The sequence below is a fragment of the Dasypus novemcinctus genome, chromosome X (genome assembly GCF_030445035.2).
Source record: "Dasypus novemcinctus isolate mDasNov1 chromosome X, mDasNov1.1.hap2, whole genome shotgun sequence".
NCBI classification, from domain to species: Eukaryota; Metazoa; Chordata; class Mammalia; order Cingulata; family Dasypodidae; genus Dasypus; species Dasypus novemcinctus.
The window spans coordinates 156,885,446-156,905,563 of NC_080704.1; the positions used below are offsets into that span (position 1 = coordinate 156,885,446).

General features: G+C 39.5%; 1 protein-coding gene across 1 annotated transcript in view; it reads left to right on the top strand.

Moving 5' to 3' along the window:
* ADGRG4 (adhesion G protein-coupled receptor G4) overlaps positions 1-20,118 on the top strand; it is a 169,842-nt gene that overhangs the window by 77,369 nt on the left and 72,355 nt on the right. The window contains exons 3-5 of the mRNA XM_058291365.2: positions 10,605-15,803; positions 16,800-16,894; positions 18,678-18,742. Coding sequence (XP_058147348.1) covers positions 10,605-15,803; positions 16,800-16,894; positions 18,678-18,742 — 5,359 coding nt within the window. The remainder of the gene's footprint in view (positions 1-10,604; positions 15,804-16,799; positions 16,895-18,677; positions 18,743-20,118) is intronic.

The following is a 20,118-nucleotide window of genomic DNA, read 5'->3' on the forward strand; positions in this document are numbered from 1 at the left end:
ATAATTTTTAAAAGCATACTGACTACTAGGTCTCAAAAGACATTACATAATTACCTAATTTGTTTAATCATAATCCAGGAAAGATCTTTCTATAGTTTTTATGGACTTTTCTTTACTTACTGAAATTTGTTAACAGAACCACTAACAAGCCTTATTTTATGGCTGTTAAAAGTTTTAAACTGGGAAATTACAGGGCAAACTGACTCTTAATTCCCCAGCCTAGTAGAGAATTTGTCACACCTAGTCCTGCTCTCAAAAGTCTTGCAAAGAGGAGGCCCTTTCCCAATAGTTCCTATAATCAGATTTCTATATGGGCTTTCCATCCTGCTTAGTCTAATTTGGGCTCTAAGAATATTTATTCACATATATAACTACATATTTAATTTTTAACAATTTGAATAGAGCTCTTTTAAGAATTTTCATTTGTTACTTTGATATATTATCACGATATATGAAGACATACACTGAGCAAATGGGCAGACACAAATAGACACAGAAACACAACTCATTGATGTTACTTATAATTTGCATTATTTTATATATTGTTTAGCTTAATTTGGGTTTCAGAAATATATAATTACTTATATAACTACATATTTAACCTCAACAATTTGAGCAAATAGGCAGACATGAATAGTTTGACACAAAGACATACCTTTAGTTACTTAAAATTTCCATTTTTTTAATGAAATAAGGGTGACTGCAAAACATTTCAAAGACTCCTGAAACCTTTTCATAATTTGCACTATGACTGTGCAGTTTTGCATAAGAATTGTTTCTTTACTAATGGCTTGTAACCAAAATGTACCCAATGCTTTAGCACCTTTTTCTTTTGTTTCAGAACTTTATATTTTACCTTGAATTTAGCAGAATTTTGGATAAGCAACAAGATTAATTCAATATATTTACCGAGGCTATTTGAAGCCTCAGGGAGACTTGGTTTCTCTCATGAGTTGCCACTCTTAGGAACACTGACAGTTAAGGCTTTTTTTCCTCCTAGTCCTTGGAGATAATAATACTCCAGTGGTCGTTTAACCTCAAGGGCTAAGAATTCAACCAGGCAGCAGTTTAGTTTATACTTGGATTCATGAGAGAAAGCAGGGCCACTGACACCAGTAGGACAGGAGACCGGGATGTCCCCAATCCCACCTTTCTCTGAACTATAGGGGTAGGAGCTGCCATGAAATAACCATAGGCAAAGGGAAGGGGTGAGGACAGCCTTGAAGTAATCATAAACAAAGGTAAGGTCAGTTTAGAATTTACACTTATAATAATAGTTTTAGGCTAAATTCACCCAGTTATAATTTCAGTTATTATCTTTCCACTGTTTTATAATATAAATGCATCTATAAATGATCTTAACTATTAGTTACAGTTTTTATTAAGTTTTAACCTTAAGGTGAATTGGATATCTTTATTAAGCTACAAGAATTTTATTAGTAACAATTTTGTGAAGTCCTGCCTTTTCTTAGTAATGGAACAAATTCTCATATGCAAGTTATGCATTTAATTCACCAGCAAGAGAGTATTGGCATTTAAAGATTCATTTTAAACTACATTTTTACCTTTTAACTGTGAATTCTGAGGAGCCAGCAACTGACAAAAGCCAAACATAGATTTCAAAGTGGCATTTCATTCTTTTTTTTCCTTTTCCTTCTGTAGTCTCACAACCCTGAGTTCCCAGCCAGACCATTGAAAAGGCTATCAAGTGATTAGAGGTCTATTGTTTCAAGCGATATCCTCCTTCCTTCAGAAAAGTTTACAGTTCTAAAACATTTCAAAGTATTTCCACAGTCTTACAGAGAGAGAGATTCATAAAAGTAGAAGAACCTGGGCAGAATGCAACTGTGTTATAGCCTTTGACACCCTAGGGAGGGAACTTTATTGCACCTATTAAAAAAATTTTTTTTTCTTTATTTGATTTTTAATGTTACATTAAAAAAATATGAGGTCCCATATACCCCCACCCCCCTCACCCCACTCCTCTCCCCATAGCAACATTCTCCTCCATCATCATGAGACATTCATTGCATTTGGTGAATACATCTCTGAGCATCGTTGCACCTCATGGTCAATGGTCCACATCATAGCCTACACTCTCCCATGTTCCATCCAGTGGGCCATGGGAGGACATACAATGTCTGGTAATTGTCCCTGCAGCACCACCTACGACAGTTCCAAGTCCCGAAAATGCCTCCACATCTCATCTCTTCCTCCCATTTCCCACACCCAGCAGCCACCATGGCCACTTTCTCCACATCAATGCCACATTTTCTTCGATTACTAATCACAATAGTTCATGAACAGAATATCAGTAAGTCCATTCTAATCCATATTCTATTCCTCCATCCTGTGGACCTTGGATTGGTTGTGTCCACTCCACATCTATATCAAGAGGGGGCTTAGATTCTATATGGATGCTGGATGCAATCCTCCTGTTTTCAGTTGTAGGCACTCTTGGCTCCATGTTGTGGTGATTGACCTTCTTCAACTCAATGTTAGCTGAGTAGGGTAAGTCCAATAAACCAGAGCGTAGGAGTTGAAGTCTGTTGAGGCTCAAGGCCTGGCTATCATATGGTCAGTCCAGAGATTCAGATCTCCTGGGTATATATTAAACCCCAGCACCAACTACAATTCTGGTAAAGTAACAGGAAAGGTTTGTGAAAAAAGATCACACCTGAGTCCAGCTCCATCACACAGAAACACAAACTCCAAGGAAGGGCCAACTGACATGGCACTGAACTCCATCTGCCATGATCACCCAATATATTCTTAATATCCTTAATCTCTTTTGTCATCCCACTGAATCTAAGGAGATTTGTCTGAATATCTATTATTAGTTGTTTCAACCTCTTATGTCATCTGGAGGCTTAGTTTGTTCCTTTGGGCCATATCTTCTTGTTTCTTAGTATGGACTGCACTTTTTTGTTTATGTCTCAGTATCTGACTTACTAGTTGTATTTATTCTTGGATCAGTTTCTCTCTTTAGTTTACAGGTTTCCATTTGATTGGCTTTGTGCAAAAGCCCCTCTTTGATACTTGGTTCAGCCTGATTTGGAAATTTATAGTGGCTCATGTTTAGCCAATCTGAATTTTTTCCAGCTCTTTTTCATCTGTTTCTTGCCTTTTCTACGTTGGTTGTTGTGGAGTAGGAGCTGAGGATGGGGTTGGTACTGTAAGCCACAGAGGCTTAAGATGTCCATGCTGCTTCAGGAACTGATGAAGCATCTCCCATGTTTCTCCCCTGCTGGTAGTAGGAAAATAGCCACAGCCATGTGCAATAATCCAAGTCATGCAGAACAAGACCATATGCAGTTGCTTGGAGAGGCTAATGAAGCTCCATGCACCTTCCTCCCCTGCCAGGGGAATGTAGCCACAAGTGTCTGAAAATTTCTTGTCTCTGCAGACTGACAATGAATGCAGTTGCCCAGAGAGGCTGAGGGAGCACTGTCCCTCTTCCTCTTGGTCAAGGGCAGAGATGGAGCCACAGCTGTATTCAACAGTGTAGTTCAAGTGGGCTAAAAGCAGCTGCAGTTGCCCAGAGAGGCTGAGGGAGCACTGTTCCATCTCCTGCCTTGTTGGCGGTGGGAACTGAGCCACAGATGTGTTCAAGCAGCTAATCCTTGCAGGTTAAAAGTGGCTACAGTTGCCCAGAGAGGCTGGGGACCCCCCCCCCATCCTACTGGGGGACAGATATGGATCCACAGGAGTGCCAAAGACTTTGGTCCGTGCAGGCTCTAAGTGCCTGCAGTTACCTGGAGAGCCTGAGGAAACATCACCTTTCCTCCTGTTCATTTGGATATAGTCACACATGTGCCCAACAATCTAGTTTGTGCTGGCCAAAAGATATTAGAGTTGCCCAGAGAGGCTGGTGCATGTCCTCCCAGCTTCCTCATTGCTGGAGGCAGGACTGGAAAGTAGGCTAGGTCATCAACCTGACCTTGCTTGAAAGAACCCAATACCTACTGTCACTGTGATTTTCAATCAGCCCCACTTCCCCTCATGCCAGGGGTGGAGTTAAAATGGCAGCTACTAGCCTCTTTCTAACTTGGCCAGTTTCAAACTTTGTCTGTATTTAGAATTGGACTTTAGCCAACTGAGTTGACTAATCAGTAGCTAAAGTTGGTGCCCGATTATCTCTTCCTCTCCTGTTTTTGAGAAATGGAGCTTCCAACTCCAGCCAGGAAATAGCTTCTGAGGCATCTTGTGCCACCAACATGAGACAGGCACTGGGCTCCATGGTGTGGAGTGTTCTACTCATGAATCTTCACAGCAGATGGGCAATCTCCCCCTTCCATTCTTCCAAGGATGTAGCAGGATGTTCTTCTGGTTTCCTGCACCACCAACAGGTGCTTTAAATAGCTCTTGCTGATTACTAACTGCAATGTATGATGAGCTGACTCTTGGAGTTCCTTACTCTGCTGGCATCTTGTCCCTCCTCCATTTTATTTCTTCATGAATCAATATAGGTTAATTTGTGTTTCTAAGAACTTGCCCATTTCATGTAGGTTTTCTAATTTATTGGCATACAGATTTTCATAGTATGCTATTATAGTCCTTTCCATTCCAGTGGGGTCAGCAGTAAGGTCTCCCTTTACATTTATGATTTTAGTTATTCGTATCCTCTTTGTTTTTTTCTTTTTCTATCTAGCTAAAGGTTTGTCAATTTTACTGATCTTTTCAAAGACCAACTTTTGGTTTCGTTGATTCTCTCTGTTGTGTTTTCATTCCATTAATCTCTGCTCTAATCTTTGTTATTTCCTTCATTTTGCTCACTTTGCGGTTTGTTTGCTCTTCTTTTTCTAATTCTTCCAGTTTTGAGGTTAAGTTTCTAATATGAAATCTTTCTCCTTTTTTAAATGTAAGAACTTAGGGCTATAAATTTCCCTCTCAGTACTACCTTTGCTGCTTCCCAAAGTTTTGGTATATTGTATTTTCATTTGCCTCAAGATATTTCCCAGTTTTGTTTTTTATTTACTCTTTAGCCCATGGGCTGTTTATGAGTCTGTTGTTAACTTTCCATATATTTATGAATTTTCCATTTCTCATTCTGTTATCGATTTCTAGCTTTGCTCCAATTTGGTCAAAGGATATGCATTGTAGGATTTAAATATTTTTGAATTTATTGAGACTTGTTTTGTGACTCAGTTTATGGTCTATCTTGGAAAATGATACATGTGCACTTGAGAAGAATGTGTATTCTGTTTTTTATTGGGTGATATGTTTTATATATGTCTGTTAGGTCTAGTTGATTTAGTGCATCATTCAAGTCTTGTACTTCTTTTTTGATCTTATGACTAAATATTCTATCTATTATTGAGACTGGTGTATTAAAGTCTCCTCTTATTAATGTAGAACCATGAATTTTTCCCTTCAATCTGTCAGTATTTGCTTCATGTATTTTGGGGCTCTGTTGTTAGTTGTATGTATATTTATAATTGTTTCATCTTCCTGTTGAAATTTCCCTTTAGAGTTTAAGGTAACTCTCTTGTAGACAGCATATAACTGGGTCATACTTTTTTCCTCCATTCTGCCAACCTCTGCCTTTTGATTGGAGAGTTTAATTCCTTTACATTTAAAGTCACTACTCATAATACAGGTGTTTCTTGTGCCATTTTGCTATTTGCCCTTCATGCATCTTATGCCTTTTTTGTCTCTCACTTCTGATAAAGCCTACATTTATATTTATTTGCTTTCTTGTGTTGTACCATATTGAGTGCCTTCTCATTTCTATCTAGATAGATTTTCCCTCTGTTTTCCTTACGGTTACCATGGGGTTAAAACTTAACATCCTAAATATATAACAATCATATTTGTTTGATATCAACTTAACTTTGATTGCATGCACATATACTTTTCCTATATTACTTTGTCCTCCACCATTTTTTTTAAAGGGATTTGGGGCTAACTCAATTCCCCTCCCACCCTCATGGCTTTTTGCTTGCTGTCTGCTCTCTGTGTCCATTCACTGTGCATTCTTCTGTGTCTATATTTATTTTTATTTATACCCCCCCTTGTAGCTTGCTTATTGTCTGCTCTCTGTGTCCATTAACTGCGTGCTCTTCTGTGTTTTTTCTTTTTTGCTTGTTTCCCTTTTTTGTTGCATCACCTTGCTGAGTCAGCTCTCTATGGCACTTGCGGGCAAGCCTGCCTTCACAAGGAGGCCCCGGGACATGAACCCATGGCCTCTCATATGGTAGGCAGGAGCCCAACTGATTGAGCCACAGTCACTCCCCCCTACCATTTTTTATGTACTTGTTACCCCTTATATCTTTTATGTCCAAAAGCACAGATTTATCATTAATTTTTATTCATTTGTATTTTAGCACCTGTAGGAAGAAGTGAAGTTACATACCAGCAATAAAACACAATCATCCTGGGGTTGATAATTACCAAATGGTTCCCTTTACTGCTGATCATTATTTCTTTATGCCACTTTGAACCACTGCCTAGTGGCCTTTCCTTTCATTCTGAAGAACTCCCTTAGTATTGCTCGTAGGGCAGATCTAGTGGTGATGAACTCCTTCAGCTTAAAAAAAAATCTTAGTATGCTTTAATCTCTCCCTTATTTTTGAAATAATGTCTCACTGGATATAAAATTCTTGGCTGGTAGTTGTTTCCCTTTAGGACTTCAAGTATTTCAACCCACTGCCTTCTTGCCTTCATGTTTCTGATGAGAAATTGGCACTCTTATCTAATTAGGACTCCCTTGTACATAATGGGTTGCCTTTCTCTTGCAGCTTTCAGAACTCTCTCCTTGTCTTTTGCATTTGCTAGTGTGGTCAATATATGACTGGGTGTATTTTTCTTCATGTTTGTCCTATTTGGTGTTCTCTGGGCTGCTTGGATGTGCACATTAATGTATTTTGCTATGTTTGGAAATTATTTCTTTGACTGTCCCTTCTGTCCCTGTTTCTTTCTTCTCTCTCTGGGACTCCCATAATGAGTATATTGACGCACTTGGCGGTGACCCATAGCTGCCTTAGGCTATTTTTGCTTTTAATATTTCTTTTTTCTTTCTGCTCATTAGTCAAAATCATTTCAAGTTTCTTGTCTTCAAGTTCTCTGGTTCTTATGCCAGCCAATCTGCTCTTGAAACCCTTCTGTGCATTTTTCATTTCAGTTATTGTGGTCTTCAACTCCAGCATTTCTGTTAGGTTCCTTTTAAAAATTTCTTTCTCTTTAATTAGACTCTCATATTGCTCATTCATTGTTTTCCTAATATCCCTTAGTTTTTTCTTTGTATTTCCCTTCATCTCCTTGAGCATTTTAATGACCATCATATTTTTTTAGAGCCTTTGTTTTGTCCACATTCTCATCTTCTTTTTTGGTGTATTCCATGTTTTTAGCCTCTTCCTTTGGATGTTCCATCATTTCCTGTTTCTTGGTTTGTCTTATACTCTTTTGTTGCACATTGTAAATTTTAATACTTTAAATTGTTGATTCTGGGATTTATTCCATGAGATGTCTGTTTCTTGGTTTTGTAACCAGCTGATGATAAGACAGATATTTTCCTGAGCTTCAGCCCTCCTACCAGGAAGGTCAATACAAGGCAACTGCTGTTTGCAGGATTTTCTGTGTCTTACTGGGCCACTTTCTTGTCTTGGGCTTTTCCTTGTTAGTTGTTTTGGATTTCCCCTGTTTACAGTAGTTTTTTTGTCCTCTCTGTTTCCCAGGAGTCAGGCTCCCTCTCCTTGATGCCTGAAGTTGGTAGGCCTTTGTCTCAGGCTTCCGCCTATATAGTTTTTACAGTTCTTTTGTTGTTACAAGCTGCTTTTGCTTGGAGGGCATATTCTGTGAGGAGGGCACAAAAGAGAGGACATTCTTATCAGTCTTTCCAGTCAAAACAGGGTCAGGAACCAATAAGGGGGGAGCAGACCACCTGCAAATTGCCCTGTGAAGGGGATCAGGAAGGGTGCCAAGAACTTCTCTGATGGTCCCTCCTTAAGCTAAGCTTTCCCGGCCTGTCCTTCAGGTAAATGTCCCTGCAGCCCCAAAGAAGCCCAGTGTCTTTTTAAGTCTCCACCACTGCTGCCCCTATCCAGAGCAGGTTGATACAATAGCTGCCTCCAGAGCCCCACCCTCAGCAATCCAAAGTTGCTAATTGAGAGCCATAATCAGTGATCAGCCGTGCCAACCCCGTTCTTAGGGAAGATTTTTACATCCCTTTCTGGCATCAGCAGCTAGTCGGGCTGGACCCTGTGGCGGCCTGCTGTGAGAATGGAGGATGGGCACTGGTAGCTGCCATGTGGCGAGAGCAACTTACAGTTCTTTACCATAATTTATCAGCCTCTTTCTCTGGCTCATCCCTGGATGCTGAACCATGTTCTTCTGGCTCTGGACTTTCAAAATAGTTGTTTCATACAGTTCCTGCTTGTTTAGTAGTTATTTTGGTGGATGGACTGAGTCCTGGAGCTCTCTAATCTGTCATCTTCCCACAATCCTCCCCTACAGACTACTTGTCAACTCATTCCCCTTGCACAAGTATCTACATCCTTTCAAATGGTGTAGTGGTCAAGAGCAGAGACATTGACCTTGGTTTGGATTCCAAGTGTGAAGTTGAGAAATTCGTGTTAAGTTTCTGATACTCAGTTCCTTCAGCTCTAAAATGGGGATAATTGTAATATTTACCTGATAAGAACATTTAATGAGATATCATGTAGCACAGTGCTGAGCTTGTTGTAAATGTTCAATACATGAGAGCTGTTATAATATTATATTCTCTCATCTGTCTCCCCATCCACCCCTCTAGGGCCCTTCCTAATCTGACATTTCCTCTCACCTCCACCTAAGACACTCCCTTCCATTCCCAGCTGGACTGATCTTTTACTGCCCCCATATTCATTGCCATTTTATCCATGCCTTCTCTACCCAAATCCCATCATTTCTCTAAGTCCTACATTTTCAAAGAGAAACTTTCCTTAGTAGATTAAAGCCATTATTAATCTCTTACAACACTGATTTTCCATTGTACTTTAAAGACATTTGGAATCTGATTATATTTATTTTATTACAAACTGAATTATCATTTTATTGTTTTGGTTTTTTTAAGATTTATTTTTAAAAATTTATCTGTTTCTCCCCACCCTCTTGTGGTTTGCACTTGTTGTGTCTGTTTGTCTTCCTTATTTCTTTTGGAGACACCAGGAACTGAACCCAGGACCTCCGATGTGGGAGGGAGGCACCTAATCATTTGAGCCACCTCTGTTCCCTGCTTTGTTGTATCTCTCATTATGTTTTTCTTCTTGTGTCTCTTGTTTTGTCATCTTGTTGTGTCAGCTTGCCATGCCTGCCCATCATGCCAGCTCACTCTCTTCTTTAGGAGGCACCATGAACTGAACCACGGACCTCCCATGTGGTAGGCAGTTGCTCAATTGCTTGAGCCACATCTGCTTCCCTGCTTTGTTTTAAAATATCATTTTATATTTTTTTATAAAAACATTTCAGTAATATAAGACTTTTCCAATAAGAATGTAAACTCTTTGAAGGAAAGAATTATGCCATGAACTCTACATTTCTCACAGGACCTAGAATAGTATTCACAATGCTTGTTAAATTTAGTTGATTTGAATTGAGGCAGACGTTAGGCTCCAGTGGTCTTTAAAGAAGGGTGTATTTATTTTAGAGTGTGTACAAGAAAATCCATTAGAGTGCTGGAAGAAAATATTATAACTTCTATTTGTATGTTTTTAATCACATCCTTTGGAAATTTCTTTTGTGTGTATGTGTGTTTAGAATGTATATAAAATGGATTTACATATCTATACACATGTATATATTGATAAAGAAATATATATACATAAATGGTGTATGTTCAAAACATTTTAATCTTGGGGGGGGCTCCAGATCAAAATTCCAATCTGTAGTGTATAGATGAGTGACAGGAATTTGATCAGGTCTAAAGTAGCAAGACTTTATTAACAATAGCTGTTTTTCGAGTCCTCACTGTGAGCCAGCCACTATGCTAAGTGCTTTACACATATTTACTCACTTAATTCTCATAACAATTTTATAAGGTAGGTGTTATTATAATCCTCACATTACAGAGGAGGAAATTGAAGCACAGAGAGGGTAAGTAACTAGCTCAAGGTCATATAATGAGTAAGTGATGGAGTCAGGATTTGAAATTATATCTGTTTGAATCCAAAGCTGGTCCTATTTTTTAGGGGAAGATTTATAACCAAGAAATTCAATTTCTTTAATAGACATAGGACTCTTTAGGTTACTTATTTCTTCTTGGATAAATTTTGATAGCTTGTGTCTTTTAAGGAATTGGTCCATTTCCAAAACTGATCCTCTTAAGCAGTGCACTACACTAGCATGCATCTTCTTTTCAAAGTGGCTATATCTTAAAAGATATGTGGAATGGATGTCCTCCTACTAGTTACTTAACCAGGTCATTATGAGAGTCATGTAGAGATTTTAGAAAGTACAAAATCATCTTAAGAACAACTAAGTAATCTTGTGATTTTATTATATCTGTGATACTTATTTCCTATTTCCTCTTAAAAGATATGAGAAGAAATCTTAGAGTGCCTTTTAAAAGAATTGTCTCTGATTTCTAAAGCTGAATCCAAAGTAACATATGCTTTCTAATTTTCCAGTTGTTTCTGAAAATATAACAATTCAAGGAACAAGTACAACTCTCTCACAGCAAATAGATTTGACAACTCCATACCAAAGTACTGGACTAACACCAGAAAATACTGTATATTCCTCTACTGTGGTGTCTGAAAGTATGCCTGTCTTTGCACCTGATGACACAACCATGTCTTACTCTGATACAACACCTCCACCGCTGGAAACAATGACTGCAACAAAAAATTTTAAGACATCCATAGCTGAGACAGCTACATTAGCAGCTGGCATTTTATCTACTTCAGCAGCCATTACTCAGCCTACCGAGAGTACATCTCTAAGCACTAGTACAAATTCCATGAAAACAACTAGATCCCCATCTTCAGAGAGCACAAGGACAACAAAAATGATCGAAGCCATTGCTACTGAGACCTTTCATCCAACTGCAGCTACATTGGGATTTACCAAGAATTCAGTTGTATCCAAAACTTCAGTGACTGGATCTCAGTCTGCCATTATAAAGACAATGTCTTTAGTCTCATCTATTGAAACGACATCCATGCCTATGACATCTCGGCCCCAACACAAATCCACAGCTACTGGGGCACTCCCTATCTCCACAGCTGACCAGGTGTTCCTTGCATCTACTGCTGCTGGAACAGCACCCTGGTCCACCGTGGAACAAGCTTCAGCCACAGCTACTCACATTGGGACTGCATTGGCTGTCCCATCAGAATCTGTGCTCATCTCCACAACTGCTATTCCAGTGGAATCTGTATTGCCCATAAATCAGACGGCATCTACATTGGCAACAACTGATGTGCCAATAGAATTTACAGTTCATTCAATGATGCTTCCAACTAGGCATATTGAGACCACACCTGTCCTAGAATCAGCTGAAACAGAATTGACATCTACGAATTTCCAGGATGTCTCTTCACCCAGAATGGAGGAAGCCATAGCTACCTCTGTACCAAAAGAGGCCTCTTCTATGGCCCTTTCTTTCAGGACATCCTCTCCATTCACTGGAGCTCAGAGTGCACAGACAGTTATCGATGCTGAGACTACATTTACAAGCTTAAATGTAGGAATCACATTTGCACCAACAGTGGCTGAAACTGTACTTTCCTCCACAAATACACAGCCAGTATATACCCAGAATAGGCCCACACCCAGTGAAAACATGCTTTCTTTGATTTCCACTAGATCAGTTTCCACATCCAAGTCATCTGGGTCAGTTCTCACATCTCTAACTGATGAAGTTTCCCATCTATTCTCCACCGATAAGACCACTTGGACTTCCAGGCCAGATCAGACTCTTTTGAAATCTATATATACAAGCACCAGACTTGCATTCATACCTAATAAAAATTTCACATCAGCATTCCATGGGAGTACTTCTAAAACAGAACATTCATCCACAACTACTAATAGTATCACCCCACAAGAAGTATCCGTAAAGAATGAGGCTGCCACAACTGCTGATGCTGTTAATACTAGTTCAGCCAGATATACAACCCTATCCAACTTGGCATCTCCATGGTTTGCTAATTTCTCCACAGTTTCTGGAACTGCATCTGTACCCAAACCACCTGAGTTTAAACTTACCACCTCACTACTAAAAACCACCACTGTAGCTGTAAATGAACTTCCTTCAACACCAGGGGAGACAGTTGTTCCACCAGCAGATATGAAATCTACCCTTGCTAACATTAAACCAAATTTTTCTACTGAGGAGAGCCCTTCTGAGATCACACAAACAGAAACAAATGGTACGATTGCATTTGGAGAGACAACAACCTCTGTACCAAAGTCTGTGACAACACAAATATTCAGTGCTACTGTGACAAGAAAAGAAACAACTTCCCATTATCTTAAGGGCAAATCAACTACAGCAGTTACATTGGAGATTTCTCCATTTTCAACAATGTTGGAAGCAACAGATGAACCTGCACAAATGGTAACAACTTCTGCAACCATTTCACCTTTTCCTGATAGAGAAAACACTTCTAACACATTGGATGATAAAACTGCAACTACTGAGAAGAGAGGAAATTGGTTTTCAACAAAATCTGTGAAAACCACACATAAGAGCTCATACAATGGAACTACAGAAATCATTAATCCCACACACACCTATACAGCACACTGGACTTCAGAGAATCCAGTTGAGGGGAATTCAGCTACATCTCCCACTTCTGGGAACACACAGACATTCCCTAAACCCCCGAGTGTTTCCACCACAAAGATATTGGGGACCATTTTTACCACTACTCCTACAGAGAGTACAACTATGTCCTTGTCTTCAGGCATTTTACTTCCACAGTCTAAATCTACCAATTTCCCAGCAACCCCTGTGTCTGTTACCCATACGTTCTCACTACCAGTTAATACCTCTGCCGTCACTTCTATGGTGGTTTCTGATGAGGCTAAAGTAACCATACCTGAGCCTTCAACAGTGGCCATGGCTCTTTCCCCATCTGTGCTCTCAGATGTCTCAACTCCGTCATCCTCTACAGTGACCACGCTATCAGTGACAATGACTGGTCAGAATGCTTCCACAACCATGCCTCCCCACAGAGACTCAGTTCTCCCCACTTCAGAGACCACAGTGATCTCTGTCAGGATGACACCCTCAGCAGTTCCCTCTCTGACCAAAACTCCAGTCCCTTCACTGAGACCCCTCACTCCTATGGCAACTAAGGCTGAGAACACCTTTCCCCCCACCTCCTCTGACACAGTAACCCCATCCACACACATTCTCACCTGCTCTACATCTCTCCCTGGCAATATTCCTGTTGTGTCCTCCACTTATGTGACTTCAACTGTGTCTACACCAGTAGTAACTAAACCTGCCTCTCAAGCAGCAGAGGCTACAGCACTAGATACTTCTACCCGTGCTTTCAGCTTTCCATATTCTTTAAGTGGTGGTGCAGATGTTTTTAGCTTGTCTACGGACACCACAGAAACCTCATTTGTTGATGAGACCAGACCTTCACACACCACTGCCAATGAGCTTATTACCTCAGTAGATGTTCCCATTTCTCAATCTTCCACACGTCTTGTAAACACACCACCTCTCCCCACCCCACTGGTGACAGGTACCTCTACCTTATCTTCTGACAAACAGCAGATGACTACCTCCTTGGGAAACATTTCTAGAACTATGGAGGTGACAGAAACACCCCCATCAAGGGATTCTGTTTCATACTCCCTGGGTACTTCATCCTTGGAAATGACAAACACAGGACTTCCTGAGACCACAAAAAGTTCCAGTCACCGAACACGTTCACCTTCAGGGATTCTAGTTGGGACTCCTCCTGAGGAGAATTCAGTTTCTTCTCTCCCTTCTGGTAACACACAGACTACAGCTATCTCAACCTCAAATAACACAGTAGGTCTTCATGTTTCAAAAATGTCTACCAGTCTTGGGAAAACAGCTCTCTTTTCACAAACTCTGACAAACACCACCTTTTTGTCTCATGAGAAAGAAAGCATGAGTACCCTTTCAACATATACTCCCAGATCTGTGGAACAGATCACTGAAGCTCTTTCTTCCATTCCAGAAACCACGTTTTCACCAATTCTATCAACAACCCAACAACTATCTCAAGGAGATGAGGCTACGACTGTGGGTGTATTACCAGGAATCACTCTCAGCTCTCTATCTACTGTCAACAGTAGTAGAGAGACAGTTCTCACAAATACTTATTCCAGAACTGTTGTAACTGAAAGTGTGCTTTCACCTACTCTTTCAAATAATCTCCATACTTCTCTGAATATTCAGTTTTCCCCATCGTTGACTAGCATTAAAAGCACCCCTGGAACCACAAAAAGTGTGAAAGCCACGACTTCCTTTTCTTCCAATACAGGAAAGATGGCTTCCTTATCAGAAAATACTTCCTTTACAGCTAAACTAACAAAAAGTGCCACATCTCTGAATACCCCTGTTTCATACACTCCACGGATCCCATCCATAGCAACTCTACCCTCTTTGACATCATCTCTTTTTTCACTTTATAGTACTGAAACCCAGTTCTTTACTTCAAAGACCTCTTCACCACTTACATCTCACATGGTTGAACTTCCAATTCTAGGAACAGGAATCACATCTAGTGATAATCAGTCCCTGCTTATGACTTCCTGGAACACACCTACAGCTGAAGATTCTCAATTTCCAATTTCCACTGCTGCTCATGTACCTACACCCAACAAGATGGAAACAACAACTCTACATCTTGTTCCAGGGTCTTTGCCAACATTTCAACTCTCTCAAACTAGTCTTGCATCTGGAAGTATTATGACAATGCCATCAACTCCCACATCGGGAAGTCTTCCTACCTTTGAGCTCTCTGACAGCCCTTCATTATCAACATCTTCAAGAGTTATCCCCACCACTTTGGCTGACATTAAGCACACATTTGAGAAGACAACCACATCTGAAACTCCTGTGACTATGCTCCCATTGAGTCTTTCTGCTACCACTTCAGGATCTATAATCTCAAAGGCTACTACTTCACCCAGGCTGACTTGGATCTCATCTAGTCTTCCTTCAGTTTCCCCGCTAGCAACTGTATCAAAAATTCCTCAAGTTATAACTCCCTTTACAGTAGACGAGACAAAATCCACATTTCTCACTTCTGACATATCAACACACCCATTCATTAATTTTACAACCCTACCCTTTGCTACTATAAGCACTATACCCTCTAAAACCACTCCTACACCTAAAATGACTGATATCATTACTGGCTTGCAAACATCTCTCCCTGTGTCTATAAAAATCACAGATGACAGCATATACATTTCCACATTCCCTGGAGTATCCTCCAGAACCACTGTAACTGCCAACTCCAAGACTGTATCTCAACATCCAACCTTGAGCAGGATGAATACATCACCTCTTACAACTGACCACACCTTATCTATTGGTTCCATATCTATGCCTCACCCTACAATAACATCTGCATGGAGCAGAATCCCAGGTGCATCAGCATCTCTTACAGTTCTTTCTAAGTCTACAATGCACTCCTTTCCAAATATAAATACTACTACATCCACAACAAATGGAGCCTCATTTCCACTCAAATCTACTGGAGGAACACATCCTTCTACAGCAAATATGTCTTCAGTAATCTTTTCCTCTTTCGGGACAACTTGGCTGGAATCAACATCTTCCTTTATACCTATTGAAACATCGACTTCCCCTGTTTCTAAGACCACAGGTACTGTTCCATAATGTGTGCAGTGTATCCTTAATAGAATTCATGCACAATGGACCATGTGTTCTCCAATGTGGTCAGTTCTCTGAAGGCAGAAAGGGACAATGAAGGGTGCAGTGGTAATTCTTATCACCTTTAGATGGTGGGCACAGTGGGTACCTTGTTCAAACATAGAATTCTCCAGCAGTCTTGCATGTGTTTGCTTTTCTGAAATATAATGCAAATGTGTCTTTTCACTCAGTATTTTTTTAAGTCTCCTTTTTACCCATTTTGTTCCTGATCCCTTAACTCTGACCCTGCCAATGTGAACACGGACCAGGAACTTCACACTTCCCCAATAAGAGGATTTCATGGCCTTACAGCCAACCATGTTGACCTGACAACAGAAAACACTAAAAGATATGCCAGCCTGCCCTTATCAGTTCCTTTTATAGTGGCCTCAGCCTTCTCCAACTCTCACCTCCAGCTTATCCATGTCCAGGGAATATTTGGCTTCCATATTGCTCAAATTTTGGCTATTGCTGCAATTCTTAACTTTCCAAAATTGAAATATAATAGGATTCATAAAAGAAACAGAGAAATAAGCAGAGGAATACCTGAAGCAGAAAGGAAGTCATAGGAAGAAATAAATAGCTCTTTTCTTGGTACAAATGATCTTGTGAGATAATGTTCAGCTTGGCCATTGAATGGACTGGAAATCTGTTGGCCAGTAAAAGTTGAGGGTTTGGGGGATTTGTAGATTGTCCATCAAGTGTGTAGAAGACAGGGAACTGCCCAAATAAAGCAAAAACAAGATGGTAACATCTTGGTTTTGTTTTTGGATGTGGAGCCAAAAGTGTTGGTTCTTGCCCTTGGAGTTAAAGAAACCAAAGATCAAGGACGAGGCTTCATTATTTGGTTTGCTTTAAAATGGAGAGCATTTTTTATCAAATTTACAGGATGTGAAATTTCTTGAACCAAATAAAAGAATAAAATTAATCCCATTACTTTAAATTACAGTTTCCTTCTACAATACTGAAATGAGTTTCTCAGTCTTTGATGAAGAGCCAAGGATTCCGATCGTTCGTGTTATAAAAGAATTTGCAAAAAATTGGGTAAAATAATCTTTTGAATATTTATGTTACAAATAATTATTTGTGAATATATATACATGTGACTATAAGGGTATATATATGACAAAAACTGAGTTGATGAAAGCTAGGCTACCCATAATCCATCTCACAGATAACTGGTTTTAATTTTTTCATTGGTGCAAATCTATCCACTGTGTAAGCAGGACCAGGAGGATGCATACAGTCTCTTTCAGAGTGTCAATGTTGAAAGCATTTATAAGATGATGTTATCTTAATTTGTTTAGATCTGCACATTCTTCTCCCTTGGCAAAAATTCTCTGAGTCTTTGCCAAATTTGAAGAAAGTGGGAGAGAAGTGATGACAAAGTCTATGCTATTATATTTAAATATTTTTTGTTTTGTGGATTTAAATTTTTTCTCTCTCCGGCACAATGAATGTTTTATTTATCTTTACTTATTTTTGATAGTAAGAGTAATACCTACTATTCTCTATTAAAAACATACTATTCATTGAAATCTGAAACCCAGAAATTAAACATCCTTTCTTTTTTTTTTTTATTGACTTTGTAATAATATTACATTAAAAATATATATGTGAGGTCCCATTCAACCCCACCCCCCCCCTCCCCCCCCCCAACAACACTCGTTCCCATCATCATGACACATCCATTGGATTTGGTAAGTACATCTTTGGGCACCTCTGCACCTCATAGACAATGGTTCACATCATGGCCCATACTCTCCTCCATTCCATCCAGTGGGCCCTGTGAGGATTTACAATGTCCGGTGATTACCTCTGAAGCACCATCCAGGGCAGCTCCATGTCCCAAAGACGCCTCCACCTCTCATCTCTTCCTGCCTTTCCCCATACCCATCGTCCACCATGTCCACTTTTCCCAATCCAATGCCACCTCTTCTATGTGGACATTGGATTGGTTGTGTCCATTGCACCTCTATGTCAAGAGGAGGCTCAGATTCCACATGGATGCTGGATGCAATCCTCCCATTTTCAGTTGTAATCACTCTAGGCTCCATGGTGTGGTGGTTGTCCTTCTTCAACTCCATCTTAGCTGAGTGTGTAAACATCCTTTCTAATACCACTCCTTGCCCTGATCCTCTTAACAATTTGACAGAAATTCTTTCAGGTTGTTTTTCAGTACGTATATAACAATATTGATGCATGTATGTTCTTTTAAAAAAATAAGTAGAATCATAATAATTATGTTATTCTGAAAAATTTCTTTTTTCACTTAACCATGTATCTTTAAGCATATTCATACTGATAAATATAGATCTAGCTCATAACATTTTAAGAGATGCATAGGATTTTAGGATTTCATTCATGGTTGAAAAGTAATTTTTAAAAAAATTCAGGCATCAATTGGTGGGCATTTAGATTGTTTCTATTTAAAAACAATGCTGAAAATAATGTCCTTGCCATAAATTTTGGAAGCATTTGAGTAATATTTCTATAGGATAAATTCCTAGAATTGGAATTGCTGTATCATAGGGCATGAACCTTTTACGTTTTAGTAGATATTGCTAAGTTGCTTTCCAGATTTGCACCTCTACCAACAGTAAATGATAGTGTCTGTTTCCCCATTCACCCCATCAACATTTATCTTGAAGGGTATATGATATGATGAAAAGTACTTGAAAATAAGTGGATAAAATATAAGTTGAAAAACTGAGTGGAATTGTTGGAAATGTTGAGCCAACTGAAATAACGAATGCATTGTCACAGGTGACTTTGTTAAGAGAGAGGAGAGGAAAATACTAAAACTGAGTTGTTTTTTCTTTTGCAGTTGAATTCTATATTTCAGGACAGTGAATTTTCTCTTGCTAATTTGGCAATCCAAATTAAAAGCAGGTACGTGAGTGTCATCTACAGGGCTGAAGGAGAGTTTTAGGGTATTCCATGTCTGTTAATATCCAAAGGGATTTCCTTTGTTTATGTCTGAGTTTCAGGGACTTCTGCATATTTAGTCTCAATATAGTCATTGTAGGTCCTCTCATGAAGGAGGAAGAAATCCGTATTGTTAACTGTAAGGTACAGAGCCAATGGGAGAACAAAACAGAAGAAAATAGACAGAAGAAAATAGAAACAGTGGAGTAGGATTAAGTTAATCTCCAATGCCTCTTTTAGCTCTAAAATTCTATGATTCTGTGGCTTTAAAAAATCACATCTTAAAAGGGTGAAAGGCTACGGATGACCAATACATGAGGATTTATAAGGCCTTGTATTGTTGGATAAAGCACTTTAAGGAATTAGAAATACCAAAGAAAACTTGAAATGTTGAAAGGGAGGAATGTTGACTAGTCCAAGATGCGAGTGAGGCCCAAATTTAGAAAGGTGATGGCAGTGAAATTGGTAGGTAGGTAATGAGTAATATCAAGGATGTCATGGCAAAGGGAATTTGTCATCTGAGCAATATTTCTACTGCTCTTTGCTCTGCATGTATACTAGTCTTCTGTTAAAAGAACACCCAGAAGTCCTTTGAAAAGTAGGCATGGCTCTGGTATACAATGGTAAGCTGATTTTTAAAACATAAAATGTGGCTGCTTATTTTCCACACACTAGGATTTTGGTTTCTCTTATATGTTTAAATATAAATAGGTTCAAGAAGGTTCATATAAATGAATGGATGTAAAACCATGGTAGGTTATTATTATTATTATATATTTTTTATTTCTCTCTCCTTCCTACTCCCTCTCACCCCTTGTCTGCTCTCTGTCCATTCTCTGTGTGTTCTTCTGTGACCGCTTCCATCCTTATCAGTGGCACAGGAATCTGTGTTTCTTTTTGTTGCGTCATCTTGTTGTGTCAGCCCTCTGTGTGTGCGGTGCCATTCTTGAGCAGGCTGCACTTTCGCGCTGGGCGGATCTCCTTATGGGGCGCATTCCTTGCACGTGGAGCTCCTCTACACGGGGGACACTCCTGCGTGGCACGGCACTCCTTGAGTGCATCAGCGCTGCCCATGGACCAGCTCCTCACGGGTCAAGGAGGCCCGGGGTTTGAACCGCGGACCTCCCATGTGATAGGCAGTCGCCCTATCCATTGGGCCAAGTCTGCTTCCCAGTTATTATTATTATTAGTGAAGTTGTGGGTTTACTATAGTAGGTTATTAAAAGTAAATTAGAGATGCTTGGGCTATCCAGCATTCTTTAAATATTGTTTCTATTAATTTTCCATATTACAAAAACAATAAGTGACCATTGTAAAATCTTGAAACTTTATAGAAATTT